Below are 20,409 nucleotides of genomic sequence, written 5' to 3'. Positions count from 1 at the left end.
CGAGCACACAAACACAGTGGACAGTGGCTCTCGCCCGCCCCAGTGTTCCAGCTTGCGGAGGCTTGATCATCTTCCGGCCCAGTATTCAATGATGGAGCATCCGCAAGCCTCAGGGGTAGAGAATTCCAAAGATTCACCACAACCCCTTGAGTTTAGTAATTTCTCCTCATCTCAGTCCTGAATAATTAGCCCCTTATCCACAGACTGTGCCTTCTCGACTTCCAGACCAGTGGAAACAATCTCTCAGTTCCGAAGAAGGGTCACTGACCCGAAACGTTAACTCTGCTTCTCTTTCCACAGATGCTGCCAGACCTGCTGAGTGAATCCAGCATTTCTTGTTTTTGTTTCAGATTTCCAGCATCCGCAGTATTTTGCTTTTATTCTCTCAGCTTCTACCCTGCCCAGCCCTTTCAGAATCTTGTATGTCTTAATAAAATCACCTCTCATTCTTCTAAACTCCAGAGAATACAGGCTCAGTTTACGCAGCCTCTCATCAAAGGACCACGCTCTGCACCCAGGGACCAATTTAGAAAGAGTGCAAAGGCAGGAGAAAGGATGCAAAAAAGAGTTACAAGACCGTTTCCTGGGATGAGGGACTTCAGTTACGTTGATAGATTGGAGAAGCTGGGCTATTGTTCTTAGAGAAGAGAAATTTCAGAGGAGATTTGATCGAGGCGTTCAGAATCACGAGGCGCCAGTACTGAGTCGATAGCGTGAAACTATTCCCATTGGCGGAAGGGCTGAGAACCAAAGGACACCGATTTAAGGTGAATGGCAAAGAGTAAACATACTTTACGAGACGTTTGGTTGGGATCTAGAATGCACAGCCTGGGAGTGTGGTGAAGGCAGATTCCGTCCTGTCTTTCAAAAAGGCATTTATCTGAAGAGGGGGAAAGAAGTGCAAAAGACCGGGAATTGGGACTCGGGGAGTTGTTGTTGCAGAGAGCCGGGACGGACACGACGGGCCGAATGGCCTCCTTCTGTGCTGTAATTGTGATTGTAATTGTAATATGATTCTATGTCTTTACATGCCAATTTTGTCTGATAACACTCCTTTGAAGGACTTTGGGTCGATATATTCCTTTAAGAAGCCGATACACAGTGGCGCAGTGGTTAGCACCGCAGCCTCACGGCTCCAGCGACCCGGGTTCAATTCTGGGTACTGCCTGTGTGGAGTTTGCAAGTTCTCCATGTGTCTGCGTGGGTTTCCTCCGGGTGCTCCGGTTTCCTCCCACAGCCAAAAGACTTGTTGGTAGGTCGATTATAAAATTGCCCCTAGTATAGGTAGGTGGTAGGGAAATACAGAGACAGTTGGGGATGTGGTAGGAATATGGGATTAGTGTAGGATTAGTATAAATGGTTGGTTGATGGTCGGCACAGACTCGGTGGGCCGAAGGGCCTGTTTCAGTGCTGTATCTCTGAACTAAACTGAAACTAAATTCAAGTTGTTCCGCTCTTTGATCTGATTGGTCAGGAAGAGAGGCCTGCAGGTTTAAAGTAACAGGAAATGCGCATGCACGTTCAGCACCCCCCTCCCTCCCACCGTCCCCAGTTTTGCCAGCGGATGTCTTTTCCTCTGTGCTCGGCTGATCACGGTTTGAACGCATCAGGGAGCGGAGAGAGTAAAAGCAGCTTCCTGGAGAGCAGCGCCTGTGCGCGCAAATGGCCTTTGAATCAGGGTAAAACCAACGGCTGTTTTAAGAAGCGGAGTGGAGCAGGATCTGGTTCCGGAAAATGGAGTGAGTGGGGGAAGGGCGAGGTCATACTCGGGCTGTGTGTACATTGTAGGGTAACTTAGACGGTAAATCACCTCGATCTTTCAAATCATTGTTGCATTCTTTCTTCAAGTCATTGAGGAATATTCCGAGCTCAGTCCCTAGCTCACCGTGTTTTACGTTGGACAGTGAATTACTCAAACGGAGCCAGACAGCAGGATCTGAGGAGGTTCACAAAGAGGCCCCACTGCAGACACCAGGCGACGAGTGTGAGTCACCTCATTTCAAAGATTGGGTTCCTTTGGTTCCCTGCGCTGAGTTTGTTTTTGTGACCGGAGGGCTGTTTCCAGTAGCTCAGTTCCAGATCCCCTGCTTTTTGTGGTATGAACGATTTGGACATAAATGCAGGGGGGGTGGTGTGGGGGATGATCAAGAAGTTTGCAGACGACACAAATATTAGCCGTGTGGTTGATAGCGAGGAGAATAGCTGTAGACTGCAGGTAGATATCAATGGACTGGCCATGTGGGAAGAAAAGTGGCAAATGGAATTCCACCGGGAGAAGTGTAAGGTAATGCATTTGGGAAAGTCAAACAAGGCAAAGGAATACACAATAAAGGGGAGGATGCTGAGAGGTGTAGATGAAGTGAGGGACCTTGGAGTGTATGCCCACCGATCCCTTAAGGTAGCAGAACAGGTCGACAAGGGGGTGGTTAAGAAGTCATATGGAATCCTTTCCTTCATTAGCCGAGGTAGAGAATATAAGAGCAGGGAGGTTATTCTGGAACTGTATAATTGGTTTGTAAGGCCACCACATGAGTGCTGTGTGCAGTTCTGGTCACCTCATTACAGAAAGGATGTAATTGCACCAGAAAAGGTACTGAGGAGATTTGAGGATATTGCCAGGACTGGAAAATTGCAGCTATGAGGAAAAATTAGATAGGCTGGGGTGTTTTCCTTGGAACGGAGGAGGCTGGGGGGAGATTTGATTGAGATGTACGAAATTATGCGGGGCCTGGGTAGAGTAGGGGGGAACTGGCTATTTACCTGAGCAGAGTGGTCAATGACATGGGGCATAGATATAAAGTGATTGGTAGAGGTACTCGCGGGGAGATGAGGAACTTTTATTTCAGCCAGAGGGTGGTAGGGCTCTATAGCCCACTGCCTGAAATGGTGGATGCAAAGAAACCTCATGTCATTTAAAAGGTGCCTGGGTGTGCACCTGAAGCACCGTAAAATGCAGGAAAGTGTGAATAGGCTGGGTGGCTTTTTATTTTAGGCCGGCACAGACACGATGGACCAAATGGCCTCTTTCTGTGCCATAAACATTTTTCTGATTCTCCAGAACTGTGCTGTTGTTGAGTTCGAAGGACCTGGACAGCAACTAGGTCATTGCTGAATTCAGTAGTTTTATTAATAAGTACCGGGTTTGGGTTTTGTCTGTATGCTGACAAATTACAACCATCCTGCACACACTTGAAATGGAAAATCTGAATGTTGCTGGACTGCAGTGTGATCAGATAATGACTGTTTGTATCATGGTTTCCTCTCTTCCGATATTTTAATTTATATGAAACAAATAAATTGGGGCGGCACAGTGGCGCAGTGGTTAGCACCACAGCCTCACAGCTCCAGCGACCCGGGTTCAATTCTGGGTACTGCCTGTGTGGAGTTTGCAAGTTCTCCCTGTGTCTGCTTGGGTTTCCTCCGGGTGCTCCGGTTTCCTCCCACAGCCAAAAGACTTGCAGGTTGATAGGTAAATTGGCCATTATAAATTTCCCCTAGTATAGGTAGGTGGTAGGGAAATATAGGGACAGGTGGGGATGTGGTAGGAATATGGAATTAGTGTAGGATTAGTATAAATGGGTGGTTGATGGTCGGCACAGACTCGGTGAGCCAAAGGGCCTGTTTCAGTGCTGTATCTCTAAACTAAACTAAATATATTAATTATAACTTTATCGTTATGCTCCTCGCTGCATCTACTCCTATGTTAGGACTAATAATGTTCTTCTATCATTATACTTATAGCAGAATACTTCCATGAACTTGTGTAGATGTACCCTTTCCTCCACACAATGAAAGGAACAGTGAAGACAGGTCCTTCTCACACTCGTTTAAGTACACTATCTCCCACAGAATGTCACAGACAGCAGAAACCATCAGTCCCATGTAGATATGAAGGTCCAGTGTTAGACAGTCACATAAAGCAATAGAATCAGATGTTGTTTCCATGTCCAAACCTATCGCTTTGACAGGCAAATCCACTTTCACTCCCTTACCCACACAAACTGATAAGCACTAATAGAGTGGCAGTCAACACAGATGATCAAGGACAGAGAAATGGCTCTAATGGACTAAACCACATCTCCTCCTGTGAAAGTCACAGATAAACTCGCACTGGCATGGCGTAGGGAAGGCAGAGAAGGAACAGAATTCAACAGTGATGCAGAGAAAGAATAAGACAAGGGATTTACATTGCATAATGAATCTCACAGTCACATACATTTCTAGTCTAACAGATGAATAATCAGTGCCACAATCACAAACCGGAGCAGAGATTGAGAGGCTCAAAGCAATACACTAAGAAACAGTGGATGATATATTGAAAATCACTCACAGTTACCTGTGACTGAGTGACTCAGAGCGAATCACACTGACATTTTGGCGAAGGTAATGATGGATGCAGAATGCATCCCAAACTCCTACACAGCTGCTGAGACAGGTAGCTACATTATGACTCCAACACTCAGACACAATGATGTTCCATAGTGAATTTCACACTCAAAGTAACAGCTACCGAATGAATCTTCCATGCATGTAAAGTAACAGACTGACAGATAGAGAATTAGGAATACACTCATCACCATAGTAAGGCAGATTCAGAACCAATTGCACATTCACCCTACATATCTAGCACAGAATTCATCTCAAAGCAACATAAATGTCCAGAGACTAAAAGGAATCTCACATGTGCACATTCAAAAGCAGAGAACATTGAACACATAATTAGTAGCACATTCACATTCGGTAACACAGAATGATGGATACAGGATGTCTTTCACAAAGACAGATATAATACCAGAGACTGTCCAACACGGAATGAACCTCACACACCAGTGTAATATTAGACACAGATAGATTTAGAACAAATCTCGCGCACATGCACAGAGCAGGAATTGAGAGGTACAAAAAGAATCTTACTCACATACAGTACCAGACATGAACAGAGACAAAACAGATCCCACATTCACATTCTGTACAAAGGAATGCACAATACAAACAGCAGTAGACCATTCAACACCTTGAGATTTTGGCTGATGTGTATACTAATTCCATCCAATCACCTTGGCCCCATATCCATTTAGAAACTTGGCTAGCAAAAAATCAATCAATGTCAGATTTAAAATTATTACTTGATCCAGCATCTGTTATTTCATTTTTTGCTTGATTTCAACACATCTGTCTCACTATGAGGAGGTTTGTCCTTACTTGTCTCCTGAATGTCCTGCTTCTGATTTTACGATGATGTCCTGTTGTCCTAGACTCCCCCAACAGCCAAAGAAAGTGTCTCACTATCTAGTTTATCAATTACTTTACAAATCATAGAAACTTCAATCAAATAATATCCCAACCTTCTATATTCCAAGGAATGCAAATCTAGTTTCTGCAATCTCTCCTTATTACCTATCCCTCGCAGCCCTGGTAACATTCTGCTGTTGCAATCTTTAGCCAAATGTTTTAAAACGTCTCTCGGTATGCAATGCAGCTTAGTGTTTCGGTCTCTCACCTCTGGTTAGAAGGTCTGGGATTCAATGCCCACTCCAGGCTAACACACCCCAGTATAAGGGGCATCCTGCTTACAGCAGCACGTGGCTTTGGGATGGTGTCTACAGCTGGGCACAGAGATCGACATTTTAACGTGTAACAATTTTCAGGGGAGCATGGACAGAATGGGAGGGAAGGGAGAGGCCATTCTCGGGCAGAGTGTGGACAGCGAAAAGTGAAACAGAATGGGAACAATCCTGCCATTGTGAATCATCCTGGAAATTGCTCCTGAGACCAGTGGGGAATGTCATTCGTAAGGCTTCAATGAGCTGACTCTTGTTAGTGAACAGCGTAGAGAAGTTAGTATTGTTGTAGCATTTGCATTTATGTAGCATTTTTAACATAGTCCCAACGTCCTTCAAACAAATGTCAACAGAGGCAAAATTGACTCTGAGTTGGATAGAAAAGACATTAGGGCAGTGACCAAAAGCTTGGTCAAATGATCTATCTGTTAAGAAGGAATGAAGGGCTATATAGCAACTTTTATGTCCCCAGGACGTCCAATTGTGCTTTACAACCAATTAAGTATTCTCAAAGTGTTGTAAAGTATGAAACGTGGCAGCTAATATGAGCACAGCGAGCCTCTACAAGCCAGATTTAAAATGTTAGCTCTGTTTTTTTTTCTGTCCACAGATGCTGCCTGACCTGCCGAGTATTTCCAACATTTCCTGTTGTTGAGCCAGAATAGGATATGGGGATAGAGTGGAAAGCTGGTGTGAGGGTGGAAGAGCAACCATGATTTTACTGAATGGCAGAGCAGAGTCGAGGGGCTGTATGGCCTGCTCCTATTTTGTCTGTACATATGTTCTTATAGATTACTAGTTAATCTCTTTTCCTGATGTTGTTTGGCCGCCATGGGAGGACTCTCCTTCAAAAACACTGGATATCATTCATTCACTTGAGAGAACAGAAGGGCGTCAGTTCAGCAATTCATCCACAAGATGGCACCACTGATGGTGTCGCAGTCCCTCAGTGCTGCATTGAAGCAGCAGTCTGGAATTTGTGTTTAAGTCTTCGGATTTGCCTGATAGGCAGAGTGCTACCCATTAAATTATGATTGACATAGACAGTGAAGAAATTGGGGAAGGAAGGTGTTCACGTTTTACATTTTAAGCAAATATGTCTGAAAATATTGTGTTTTCTTTTTGTGCAGCGATAAAGCTAATTGTCCACAGTCGCATTCCACTGTCCACCATCATTGTTCTGAGGTATACCGGGGGTCTAATTGTGTCATCTGGTTAGATGCTTACATCCAACTGAAATTAAAATGTACACACTCCTTATATATGCCTGTGAAATCCTCGGCTCAGAACTGTAAACACAAATTAGTTGTGTAAGCGAATCAAAATAACGACTGGTTGGCATTAGTTGGCAGGAAAAAAATCATCCAGTATCTCAGGCAATCCACTCTTTGCATAGCTTTAAGATAGTAAGATAATTTTCCTTAAAATAAAAGCAAAATACTGCGGATGCTGGAAATCTGAAATAAAAACAAGAAATGCTGGAATCACTCGGCAGGTCTGGCAGCATCTGTGGAAAGAGAAGCAGAGTTAACATTTCGGGTCAGTGACCCTTCATCGGAACTGACAAATATTAGAAAAGTCACAGGTTATAAGCAAGTGAGGTGGGGGTGGGGCAAGAGATAACAAAGGAGATCTAGATTGGACCGGGCCACATAGCTGACCAAAAGGTCACGGAGCAAAGGCAAACAATATGTTAATGGTGTATTGAAAGACAAAGCATTAGTACAGATTAGGTGTAAATACACTGAATATTGACCAGCAGCAAGTGCAAACCTGAAAAAAAAACAGTGGGTAAGCAAACTGAACAAACAAAGATGAAATGAAATAAATGCAAAAAAAAGATTGTAAAAAATGTAAAAAAGAATGTTAAAAAAAGGAAGAAAAAATAACTAAAAATGAAAGTAAAATGGGGGGCTGTCATGCTCTGAAATTATTGAACTCAATGTTCAGTCCGGCAGGCTGTAGTGTGCCTAATCGGTAAATGAGATGCTGTTCCTCGAGCTTGCGTTGATGTTCACTGGAACACTGCAGCAATCCCAGGACAGAGATGTGAGCATGAGAGCAGGGGGGAGTGTTGAAATGGCAAGCAACCGGAAGCTCAGGGTCCTGCTTGCGGACTGAGCAGAGATAATTTTCCTTTGTTGTTCCTCCGCTCTCCTACCAATTGAGACATACTGGTTGGTCCTCAGTTAGAATATTTTGTTCCATTCTGAATACCAGACTATGGGAAGGCGGGTGCAGAAAACATTTACAAGAATGGTATCAGAGATGAGGGACTGCAGTTGCATTGAGAGACAGGAGAAGCTGATGTGGTTCTCCTTAGATCAGAGAAGGTTAAGAGAGGATTTCACAGAGGTGTTCAAAATCATGGGCGGTTCGATGGAATAATTGAAGTGCTATTGTTTCCAGTGGCAGAAGTGTTGCAAAGGATTCAGATTTAAGTTGATAGGCAAAAAAAAAACTGGAGGTGACATGGGGAAAATACTTTAACACAGAGAGTTATTGTTATCTGGAATGCATTGTGTGGTTGGAGGTAGAATCAATAACAACTTTTAAAAGAGATATGGATAAAGGGGTGAAACACATGTCTATAGGGAAAGAGCAAGCAAAAGCGATTTTTGAAGACCCAGTACAAGTACAAAGGGCTGAATGGACTCCACCGGTGCTGTATCATTATAAGATTGCATGATGTTCGACCCGTCCCTAAGATATGACAAGATTGTGGTTCCCACCATAATCAGAATTACAGTAAGACAAAGCAAGAACATATGGGCTAAGGTCATTGCACACAGCATGTGCATTATTAATTACAGGAATAACAATTTGTAATAATTACACCATCAAATGCGAGAGTACAGATCGAATCAATAACCATGTCACACTGTTCTACCACAGGGCACAGATACACTATCCATCTCACATTGACCTGCAGCAGAAAACAAATACCTTATCGACCTCACATTGAACTAAAACAAAGCATGGGTTCAAAATTCTGAATCACACTGATATATAATAAAGCTGAGTTAAAATATCCTGAAACTGAGCCACAGTAGAACAAATATAATGGGCTAGAAATTTGTCTTGGAAGTGGTGCAAAACGAGCCGTGTAGGATCGGCTGCGAGTTATATCAAACGCTGGGTATTCAGTTCCATTGCAGTGACTGAAGGAGGGGGTGTAGAATTATTGATTACAGCTGTGAGGAGTGATGATATACTAAATGAATCATCAAATGAGGCCATTTGGTTTGAGCACAGAAATAATGAAAAAAGGCCAGCCACACTAGTTGCTGTGGAGAGAGTGCAGAGGAGATTTACAAGAATGTTGCCAGGGCTTGAAAGTTGCAGCTATGAGGAAAGATTGGATAGGCTAGGGTTGTTTTCCTTAGAACAGAAGAGGCTGAGGGTACAAGATTGAGGTGTACAAAATTATGAGGGGCCTAGATAGAGTAGACTGGAAGGACCTGTTTCCCCGAGCAGATGGCTCAATTACCAGGGGGCACAGATTCCTTGGTTTTTTATTCCTTTTTAATTAGGTATCCAATAACATTTTGAACATTACTTTCGATTCAGTTTCAACACACATTTAGTAAATGCATTCCAGCTCACAACAACATGTTCAGATTTTTTTTTTAAAGTTCCTAATTTCTCCCGTAGTTTTTAGTTGCTTATTATCTTAAATCGGTGTCCCACAGTTACTGACCTCTCTGCCAGTGGAAACAGTAAGAAGCTTTAAGAATGCATCATCCTGGAGAATATTAACTACCACTCGGCCAAGTATGGACTAATAAAGGAGAGCCTGCACAGATTTGTTGAAGACAAATTGTGTTTGACTAACTTGACTGAGTTTCTGGATGATTTAACAAAGGCTGGTTGAGTGCAATGCAGTTGATATTGCATCGCTGTTCTTTCAAAAGGTTTTGACCAAGTAACACATATTAGGTTTTTCAGAACAATTGAAGCCTATGAGATAAAAGCACAGAAGAAGCATGGGTATAATATTGGCTAAGGCATAGGAAGCTGAGTATTTTGATGGGTTTTTTTCTTACTAGATGGTGATATACAGTTGAATTCCACATGGTTCAGTACTAGGAACACTACTACTTTAATATACATTGATGGATTGTGCTAGGGGTACAGGGCACAATTTCAAAATTTGCAGATGACAAAAAAATTAGAAATGTAATAAAGTGTGAGGAAGTTCGTCCTAGCCCCCAGGGGTGAGAGATTCGAAGATGTGTCTATCTGTATCTGGGGGAGGGGTGGGGAGGGTGTGCAGTGGTGACTGTGGACATGTTACCCTGTGGCAGTGTCACCAATGGTTGCATCTAAGGCTTTATGACAACTCTCCTGCTGGGATCCAGGTTTAAGGTCTGTTACCTGGGATTAATCTTTTACCGATTAAGTACAGACAGGAATTGAATTGACCAAGCATGGGAGCCCTCACTAATCTGCACAGCTGCACTGTATAGATCTGTACAAATTGGTTACACGCAGGCACGGAGCTGATTCACCAAGGGTTACCGACATAGGTACATTGCTCAAACCGTTGCCCATTCAGTATAAGCAGGTATTGAACCAATGTGCCATGGGGGAGTGTGGGGGTGGCACTCACATGCACACTTATATTGATCAGATCTTTAACCATTGAGTGCCAAGAGGCACTGTGCTGATCCACCATGGGGAGCCTCATTTAGCTGTACATTGCTCAGATTTCCCTTTTTATTAAATCAGTTGCAATGCCCTATTTCAATTATTTTGTTTTATTTTAACCTGCTTTTTTGCTTACTCTCTGTTTTATTTATACTTTCATTTTCTGATGATTTCCCCTCATCTTTTCTGCTTGTTACATCTCTCCCATTCCCTTTACAATGCCAGAGCTGTACATGCTGTCAATGGTGACAGTGTGTAGTCTGCTGTGTGTGTGTGTGCACTGAGCTTCACTCAGTATTAGACTCTCTCATTCTGTATCCATGTTAGTCACACGACCTCACTTAGGCTGTGTTTAATCGGATAACTCACTGTTTATTTATATTACACAGAACAGTGCAGATCCTTTTCCCCCACTGCACTGGTTGGGTGCAGGGTGTGATTCGACTAAGGGAATCGTCAGTGCAACCCTTATGAAACTGTTCCCTTTCTGTAACTTTTTTTAGATTCAGGTTTTAGATTTTAGATTTAGATTTAGAGATACAGCACTGAAACAGGCCCTTCGGCCCACTGAGTCTGTGCCGACCATCAACCACCCATTTGTACTAATCCTATACTAATCCCATATTCCTACCACATCCTTGCCTGTCCCTATATTCCTCTACCACCTACCTATACTAGGGGCAATGTATAATGGCCAATTTACCTATCAACCTGCAAGTCTTTTGGCTGTGGAGGAAACCGGAGCACCCGGAGGAAACCCATAAATACACAGATTTGTCAATGTTTCTCATTTCTTTTCTCTGTATCACTCTGTGTCCACTGTCTCACCGATATCTCACTCCCTCTTTTGTATCTCACTGTCTGCCTAATCACAGCTTTATCTCTCTCCTTGTATTGATTTCTCTCTGTATCACTTTACTCACTCACACTCTTAGTTATCTTCCTCTGTTGGTTTCTCTCTGGATCGCTCAATGTCCTCAATGACACTCTCATTTTTAAGGCAGAGGAAGATAAATTCTTGATAAGTAAGGAGGTGGAAGGTTATCGGGGGTAGGTGGAAATGTGGAGTAATCAGTTAAGTCATGAACTTATTGAATGGTGGGGCAGGCTCGAAGGGCCAAGTGGTCTACTCCTGCTCCTAATTTGTATGTTATCTTTATCCTCTGTTACTTACCTGCAGTCGAAAATTGCTCAGATCTTTAACCACTGACAGCAGACAGTGCCAGGACAGATCCACCATGGGGAACCTTAATCACCTGTTCAGAGCCATTGCTCAGATCTTCCTGTTATTCAATCACATGCATTTCCTATTTCTTAATTTCCATTGTTTATTCTAAACCCATTTGTTTCTCTCTCTTTCCTAGACTCTCACCTCATCTGTTATGTTTGCTTCAACTCACCTACACCATTCATTTTATAATTGCCAGATTCCCCCATTCCCATGTACTCTGGTGCCACCTGAAATCTGCCGTCTGTGTTTGCCCCTGAGCTTCAGTGAGCATTAGACTCTCTCACTCGGTATCCGTGTGAGTCACCACACCTCAGTCAAGCTGCATTTAATCAGCTCTTTCCTGAACATTTAAATTACATATAACTGTACAGATTCCTTTACCGCACTGCACAGTTCACGCGTCATCCCAAGGTTAGAAAGAACATGGAGAAACAATATAAAATAAAGGGTACAATTCTAATGGGGGTATAGGAGTAGAGGGACCTAGCTGTATATGTATATACGTCATTGAAGGCAGAAGGACAGGTTGAGAGAGCGGTTAATAAAGCATAGGGTATTTTGGGCTTTATTAATAGGGCCATAGAGTACAAGAGCAAGGAAGTTATGTTGAAGTTGTATAAGACACTAATTTGGCCTTAGCTGGAGTATTGCATCCAGTTTTGGACACCGCACTTTCGGAAAGACATGAGGGCATTGGAGAGAGTACAGAAAAGATTCACGAGACTGGTTCCAGGAATGAAGATCTTCAGTTATGTAGATAGACTGGAGAAATTAGGACTGTTTTCCTTGGAGAAGAGAAGGCTGAGAGGTGATTTGATAGAGGTATTCAAAATCATGAGGGGTCTGGACAGAGTAGATAGAGAGAACCTGTTCTCACTGGTGAAAGGATCGAGAATGAAATGGCACAGATAGAAAATATTTGGTAAGATAAGCAAAAGTGACATGAGGAAAACTTTTTCACGCAGCGAGTGGTTAAGGTCTGGAATGCTTTGCCTGAAAGTATGGTGGAGGCAGGTGAAGCATTCGAAAGGCAATTAGACAGTTATATGAAAAGGAAGGATGTACAGGGTTATAGGGAATAAGTTGGGGGAATGGAACTGAGGAAACTGCTATTTCAGAGAGCCAGTGCGGACATGATGGGCCGAATGGCCTCTTTCTGCATTGTAACGATTCTGTGTAGGGGAAAGCAATCTGCACAGACTTGCTTTTTCAGTGACATAAGCACATGCATTTATCTCCCTCTCTCTACTGGTTTCTCCCTGTGTCACTCCCTGTATTCAACCACACCTTCAGCATTCTCCCTCTGTTGCATAGCTCTGGAAAATTGTAAAGACAGGTGCTGGGCTGATCCACTCTAGGGGGCTTCACTCACCTGCAAGATACATTGCTCAGGTCGTTAACCATTGGGTACATATTGGCTGATAGATCCTGGGGTGCCTCACTTACCTATACAGGGACATTGCTCATATTTCCATTTCATTCAATCACTTGAATTGTCCTATTTCATAAATTTATTTGTTTGATTTTAATGCACAGTTTGTTTTTACTTTATTTGTTACCCATCTGTTTTATTTTAAAACTCTCTTTCTAATGACCCTCCCTCCCCAAACTGTTCTGTTGGTTTCTCCTCATCTCTCACATACCCCTTTAAAACCCCCAGATTTCCCCACTCCCAGTGAGACCCTGCAGCCTGTATTTGTGATCTTGAGATGATATTAGACTCTCGCATTCTGTCACCATGTAAGTCACTCAAGCTCAGTCAGCCATTGAGTAATCAGCTCTCTTACTGTCCATTTGTATTACACAGAAGAATGCAGATCCATTTACAACACTGCCTGGTTCAGGGATCATTCTAATGCGGGAATAGGCAGCGCAAACCTTAATAAACTGTTCCCACCCTGTGACTTTTACACGTTGTAAGTACTCTGTGTTATAAGTACTCTTTATTTATCGCCCTCTTGTGCATTTCATTCTGTATCACAGCATGTACACAGCCTCACCTGTATTTATATCCTGCTGTTGTGTGTCGCTCACTACTTGCCTGGAAGAGTGAAACTCCAACAACACTCAAGAAGCTCGACACCATATAGGGCAAAGCAGACCACTTGATTGGCACCCCATCTACAAGCATTCACTCCATTCACGACCGATTCACAGTGGCAGCAGTGTATACCATCTATAAGATGCACTTCAACAATGCACCAAGGCTCCTTAGACAGCACCTCCCAAACCCGTGACCTCTACCACCTAGAAGGGCAAGGGCAGCAGATGCGTGGGAACAGCACCACCTGCAAGTTCCCCTCGAGGCCACACACCATCCTGACATGGAACTATATCGCCGTTCCTTCACTGTCGTTGGGTCAAAATCCTGGAAATCCTTTCCTAACTGCACTGTGGTTATATCTACACCTTATGGAAAGCAGTGATTCAAGAAGGCAGCTCACCACCACCTTCTCAAGGGCAATTATGGATGGGCAATAAATGCTGGCCTCGCCAGCAACACCCACATCCCATGAACGAATAAAAAAAACCTCAGTTTTATCTGCCACTCTGCATTGGTTTAGCTCTCTATCTCTCCCTATATTCAATCACACCTTTATTGTTCTCATTTTTTTGGTGTTCCTCTTTACAACAAACGCTGTGCCAATATTTTTGCTATCTCCTCGCCAGCTCTTGCGAAGTATACAGCCAGGCACAGGGCTGCTCCACTGTCGGTGATTGGGGGCAAGGAGTAAAGGGATCATTCACCTGCACAACAATGTTGTTCAGATCTTTAAGCACTGATGGCAGACAGGGCTAGGACTGCTCCACTGTGGGGAGAATTACTCACTAGTTCAGGGTCATTGCTCAGATCTGCATCTGTTCCTCTTTGTCATCGATCTCAGTCTCAAACTTCTATACCTCCCTCTGTTTGCTAGCGTTCACAAAGCACACAGACGCTGGGCTGATCCACTGTGGGGCCTCACTCATCTTGACTTGTACCTTGCTAAAACCTGTAACTTCAGATACCACCATTCCCTTGTGCCCTGGTGATACGCTGCAGTCTGTGTATGTCCCTGAGCTTCACGCTCTCGCTAGGTGTCTATGTGAGCTATGCTACCCCAGTCAGGCTGCGTTTAATCAACCACCACCGCCCACCCCCATTGTTCATGTGTAGTACAAAGAACAGTGCAGATTCTTTTTACCCCACGGTATAGATTCACGGGGAACCCTAAAGAGGCAATTATCATAGAGACATACAGTGCAGAAACAGGCCCTTCAGCCCATCGTGTCTGTGCCGGCCATCAAGCACCTACCTATCCTAATCCCATTCTCCAGCACTTGGCCCACAGCCTTGTGTGCGATGGTGTTTCAAGTGCTCATCTAAATACTTCTTAATTGTTGTGATGGTGCCTCCCTCTGCCACCTCTTCATGCAGTGCGTTCCAGATTCCAACTACCCTCTGGGTGATTTTTTTCCCCCCCAAATCCCCTGTAATTCTCCTGCCCCCTGCCTTAAATCTATGCCCCCTGGTTAGTGAGCCCTCTGCTAAGGGAAAAAGTTTCTTCCTATCTAATCTATCCATGCCCCTCATAATATTGTATACCTCAATCAGGTCCCCCCTCAGCCTTCTCTGCTCTAAGGAAAACAACTCCAGCCTTTTCAGTCTCTCTTCATAGCTGAAATGCTCCAGCCCAGGCAACATCCTGGTGAATCCCCTCTGCACCCTCTCCAGTGCAATCACATCCTTCCTATAGTGTGGTGCCCAGAACTGTACACAGTACTCCAGCTGTGGCCTAACTAGCATTTTATACAGCTCCATCATAATCTCCCTGCTCTTATATTCTATGCCTCGGCTAATAAAGGCAAGCATCCCATATGTCTTCCTAACCACCTTATCTACCTGTGCTGCAGCCTTCAGTGATCTATGGAAGTACAACCCTTTTTAAACTGTTCCTTTTCTGTGACTTTATTTTTTTTTAATCAATGGACACCTTTATCTTTCTCCTCCTGTTTGTTTCTTTTTGCATCCGTCTATGTCCTCATTCTCACCTATATCTCGCTCAGCCCGTTGTGTATCATTGACAGACCAGCCACAGCTTTATCTATTTGCCTGTGTCGGCTTCTCTTTCTATCTCCCTTTGTACTCAGTCTCACTGTTGCACAGGTACATGGCTCAATTCTTCCCTTCACGCAATCAGTCTTATTTTATAAACAACAAACGCAACCGATTTTTATTTAGAACTTTTATCATAAAATATCCAAAGGCGTGTCATAGAAGATTTGCGAACAAATAGATGACACCGAAGAAAAAAAGGGAATCTTAGCGCGGATGGACGAGTGCTTGGGGTCAAAGGAGAAGGCTTTAAGGAGCATCAATAAGGAAGAAAGCATGGTAGAGAGGTCTGGAGGTTTGGGGAAGGAATACCAGATCTTTGGAATTTGGCACCAGACAGCATGGCCCCCAATGATGGAGCGATTAAAATCGGTGATGCTCAACAGGCCAGAATTAAAGGAACACAGCTCTTTTTTTCTTTGTGGTTAGAGGAGATTTCAGAGGTAGGGAGGGCTCAGCTGTTGGAGGGATTTGAAAACACAGTCACATGGGATAATATTTGTGACTTTCACAACAGGCACTTTGGTACTGTGGCAGCGGCAGATACCTGATTCGAGCATTGGGCTCTGGAAAAAGTGGGCACTTTTTTTCTAAACGTTGTTTTTATTTTAGGTATTCCGTTCTGGTTTTGCCACTGCCCCACTCCCATGACCCCCTCGTGTCACCATGCAGTCTGAGTGACGTCGGTCTGCCGTCTGTGTGACATCAAGCTGCAGTTTGTGACAGGCGTCGGACAATGTTTGTGTGACGTGACACCGGCCGCATTTGAGTGACATGTCGTCGAAAATGTTTGTATGTCATGCTTTGGGGCATGTTTGTCTGTCAGGCAGTTAGCCATGTTTGGGTGACACTATAAACTCAAGGGAGGCAGAATAAAACAGATGTCTAACGCAGTCAATAGGCATAGTTTTGTAAGTCAAATAGGCTATGAATGGAACACATCAAATAACAAAAGAAAGCAAATTCCAGTGCGTTTTGGTTACTTTGAAGGACGTGACATTGACTGGAGCTATAATATCCTCACTCGCAGCACTTCTGGGATCAACCTCACCAAGGGGCACTGCACGGAAGCTCAACTGGCATAGATTCACCAGAGGACGCCCCAGGACAACTAAACTGACGTAGCGTCACCGGGCGATGGTCGATGACCGTTGCACTGACAAAGCGTCACCTGGGAGCGCTGCAAGAACGCTAAACTGACATAGCGTCACCAGGGGGCGCTGCGAGACTGCTAAACTGACATAGCGTCACCAGGGGGCGCTGCGAGACTGCTAAACTGACACAGCGTCACCAGGGGGCGCTGCGAGAACGCTAAACTGACACAGCGTCACCAGGGGGCGCTGCGAGAACGCTAAACTGACACAGCGTCACCAGGGGGCGCTGCGAGACTGCTAAGCTGACATAGCGTCACCAGGGGGCGCTGCGAGACTGCTAAACCGATACAGTGGCAGCAGCGGGCGCTGCAGTCCGGCTACAATTACATCTCGTCAGCAGGGGACACTGCAGAACCGCTAACCTGATATAGTTGCACGAAGAGCGCTCCATGACAGAAAAAAAAACTAAAGATTTTTGCTTGAAATATGCCACCACCCACTACGAACTTTTATCACCCTCACTTGATATTCTTCATATTATTTCTATCCTTGCAAGAAAAAAAAACAAAAGGCAAGGCAAACTGGCAAGTTCCATTTTAAATTGGCTTCGGGGCAGGAAGCAAATTGTAAGGGTCGATAGCTGTTTTTGTGACTGGAAGACTGTTTCCAGAGGGCTCCGCAGGGCCCGTTGCTCTCTGTGGCATATATCAATGACTTGGACTTGAATTTGGACTTATAGAGTCCTACAGCATGGAAACAGGCCCTTCGGCCCACCGCGTCCATGCCGACCATTTATCTATACTAATCCCACCTGCCTGCATTATTTCCATATCCGTCTATGCCTTCGGCTATGATCACGCTGTTTGCAGACAAGGTAGACTACAGGAAGAAGTCAATGGGCTAGTCAGGTGGGTTGAACAGTGAAAAAGGGAGTGCAATCCGTAGACCTGTGCATAATGCATTTAGGGAAGGCTAAGAAGGGAAGGGAATGTAAAATCAATGGTGGGATACTGAGAATTAGAATTAGAACATTACAGCGCAGTACAGGCCCTTCGGCCCTCGATGTTGCGCCGATCTGTGAAACCATCCATACAGTATTCCATTTTCATCCATATGTCTATCCAATGACCACTTAAATGCCCTTAAAGATTTGTAGAGAAACAGAGAGACGTTGGACGGCTTGTCCACAGATCTCTGAAAGTTGCTGTGCAGGTAGATAAGGTTGCCAAGAAGGCAGATGGGATAATTGTTTTTATTAGCCGAGCCATAGAATATAGGAGCTGAGAGGTTATGCTGGAACTGTATAAAACGCTAGTTAGACCACATCTGGAGCACTGCATGCAGTTCTGGTCACTATACAATAGGAAATATGTGATTGCACTAGAGAGCGTACAGAGGGGATTTACGAGGATGTTGCCTGGACAGGAGAGGTTTAGTTATGAGAAAAGATTGGATAGGCTGGGCTTGTTTTCTTTGGAACAGAGTGGGTTGCGGGACGTCCTAATTGAAGTGGGAAAATTATAAGGAGTCTAGATTTAGTGGATAGGAAGAGCCCATTCCTCTTTGTTGAGAGGTGCATAACTAGGTGGCATAGATTTAGTTCAGAAGTAGAAATTTAGACGTGATTCATGGGGATAATTTTCACTCAGGATACTTGACACGTGGCCCACTTGCGCGCTGTGCTTTTCTATGATTCTAGATTTCTATGATCTAAAAGCTTCGAATTACTGGGACGGAGCCATGATGTGGGACCCAGGATTTAATTGATGTATCCAAAACATGCGTGGATTGAATAAAGAAACTAAGGAAAAACTGTTTCTGGTGACACAATTTCCGGTAACCAGAGTGCACAGATTTAAAGGGATTGGCAAAAGAATCTGGGGTGACATTTGGAAACGTTTCTTTTATTAACACTATTTTTTTTCTCTTCTTCTGTCAGGGCAGGGATCCTGAAGAACCAAGACAGCATGGAGTGGGCTTCGCCATCAGAAACTCCTTGCTCAGCATGATAGAGCCTCCCTCAAATGGCTCAGAACGCATACTGTCCATCCGACTGCTCACCACCTCTGGTCCAGTACACCTACTCAGCATCTATGCTCCAACACTCTGCTCCGCACATGAAGCTAAAGACCAGTTCTATGAACAACTCCATAACATCATTAGCAGCATCCCCAACACCGAATACCTATTCCTGCTGGGGGACTTTAATGCCAGGGTTGGGGCCGACCATGACTCATGGCCCTCCTGCCTTGGGCGCTATGGCATTGGAAGGATGAATGAGAACGGGCAGAGACTGCTTGAGTTGTGTACCTATCATAACCTCTGCATCACCAACTCGTTCTTTCACACTAAACCCTGTCACCAGGTTTCATGGAGGCACCCAAGATCACGTAGTTGGCACCAGCTAGACCTCATTGTCACAAGGCGACCCACCTTAAACAGTGTTCAAATCACACGCAGCTTCCACAGTGCAGACTGTGACACCGACCACTCCCTGGTGTGCAGCAAGGTTAGACTCAGACCAAAGAAGTTGCATCATTCCAAGCAGAAGGGCCACCCGCGCATCAACACGAGCAGAATTTCTCACCCACAGCTGTTACAAAAATTTCTAAATTCACTTGTAACAGCCCTTCAAAACACTCCCACAGGGGATGCTGAGACCAAGTGGGCCCACATCAGAGACGCCATCTATGAGTCAGCTTTGACCACCTACGGCAAAAGTGCGAAGAGAAATGCAGACTGGTTTCAATCTCATAATGAAGAGCTGGAACCTGTCATAGCCGCTAAGCGCATTGCACTGTTGAACTACAAGAAAGCCCCCAGTGATTTAACATCCGCAGCACTTAAAGCAGCCAGAAGTACTGCACAAAGAACAGCTAGGCGTTGCGCAAACGACTACTGGCAACACCTATGCAGTCATATTCAGCTGGCCTCAGACACCGGAAACATCAGAGGAATGTATGATGGCATGAAGAGAGCTCTTGGGCCAACCATCAAGAAGATCGCCCCCCCCTCAAATCTAAATCGGGGGACATAATCACTGACCAACGCAAACAGATGGACCGCTGGGTTGAGCACTACCTAGAACTGTACTCCAGGGAGAATGCTGTCACTGAGACTGCCCTCAATGCAGCCCAGCCTCTACCAGTCATGGATGAGCTGGACATATAGCCAACCAAATCGGAACTCAGTGATGCCATTGATTCTCTAGCCAGCGGAAAAGCCCCTGGGAAGGACAGCATTACCCCTGAAATAATCAAGAGTGCCAAGCCTGCTATACTCTCAGCACTACATGAACTGCTATGCCTGTGCTGGGACGAGGGAGCAGTACCCCAGGACATGCGCGATGCCAACATCATCACCCTCTATAAAAACAAAGGTGACCGCGGTGACTGCAACAACTACCGTGGAATCTCCCTGCTCAGCATAGTGGGGAAAGTCTTTGCTCGAGTCGCTCTGAACAGGCTCCAGAAGCTGGCCGAGCGCATCTACCCTGAGGCACAGTGTGGCTTTCGTGCAGAGAGATCGACCATTGACATGCTGTTCTCCCTTCGTCAGATACAGGAGAAATGCCGTGAACAACAGATGCCCCTCTACATTGCTTTCATTGATCTCACCAAAGCCTTTGACCTCGTCAGCAGACGTGGTCTCTTCAGACTACTAGAAAAGATCGGATGTCCACCAAAGCTACTAAGTATCATCACCTCATTCCATGACAATATGAAAGGCACAATTCAACATGGTGGCTCCTCATCAGAGCCCTTTCCTATCCTGAGT

At 44.6% G+C, this 20,409-nt stretch overlaps 1 protein-coding gene across 6 annotated transcripts; it reads left to right on the top strand.

The window, feature by feature from the left end:
- The first annotated feature begins 103 nt into the window (after positions 1 to 103).
- Positions 104 to 19,901, top strand: LOC137356467 (craniofacial development protein 2-like). 6 transcript variants are annotated; one of them, XM_068022360.1, is made up of 3 exons: positions 104 to 767; positions 1,849 to 1,984; positions 18,572 to 19,901. In XM_068022360.1, the coding sequence occupies exon 3, from the start codon at positions 18,638 to 18,640 to the stop codon at positions 19,667 to 19,669; it is 1,032 nt and encodes a 343-aa protein (XP_067878461.1). In that variant the 5' UTR covers positions 104 to 767; positions 1,849 to 1,984; positions 18,572 to 18,637; the 3' UTR covers positions 19,670 to 19,901. The 6 variants fall into 6 exon arrangements, 3 of the variants coding, with proteins under 3 accessions (XP_067878461.1, XP_067878459.1, XP_067878460.1); XR_010971072.1 differs by lacking the exons at positions 104 to 767; positions 18,572 to 19,901 and adding exons at positions 1,538 to 1,739; positions 13,426 to 13,966; XR_010971073.1 differs by lacking the exons at positions 104 to 767; positions 18,572 to 19,901 and adding exons at positions 1,538 to 1,739; positions 13,250 to 13,399.
- The last annotated feature ends 508 nt before the right edge of the window (positions 19,902 to 20,409 follow it).

The sequence above is a fragment of the Heterodontus francisci genome, chromosome 45 (assembly GCF_036365525.1).
Source record: "Heterodontus francisci isolate sHetFra1 chromosome 45, sHetFra1.hap1, whole genome shotgun sequence".
Taxonomy (NCBI): domain Eukaryota; kingdom Metazoa; phylum Chordata; class Chondrichthyes; order Heterodontiformes; family Heterodontidae; genus Heterodontus; species Heterodontus francisci.
The sequence above is the reverse complement of the archived record's forward strand: the minus strand, read 5'-3'. Positions and strand labels throughout refer to the sequence as shown.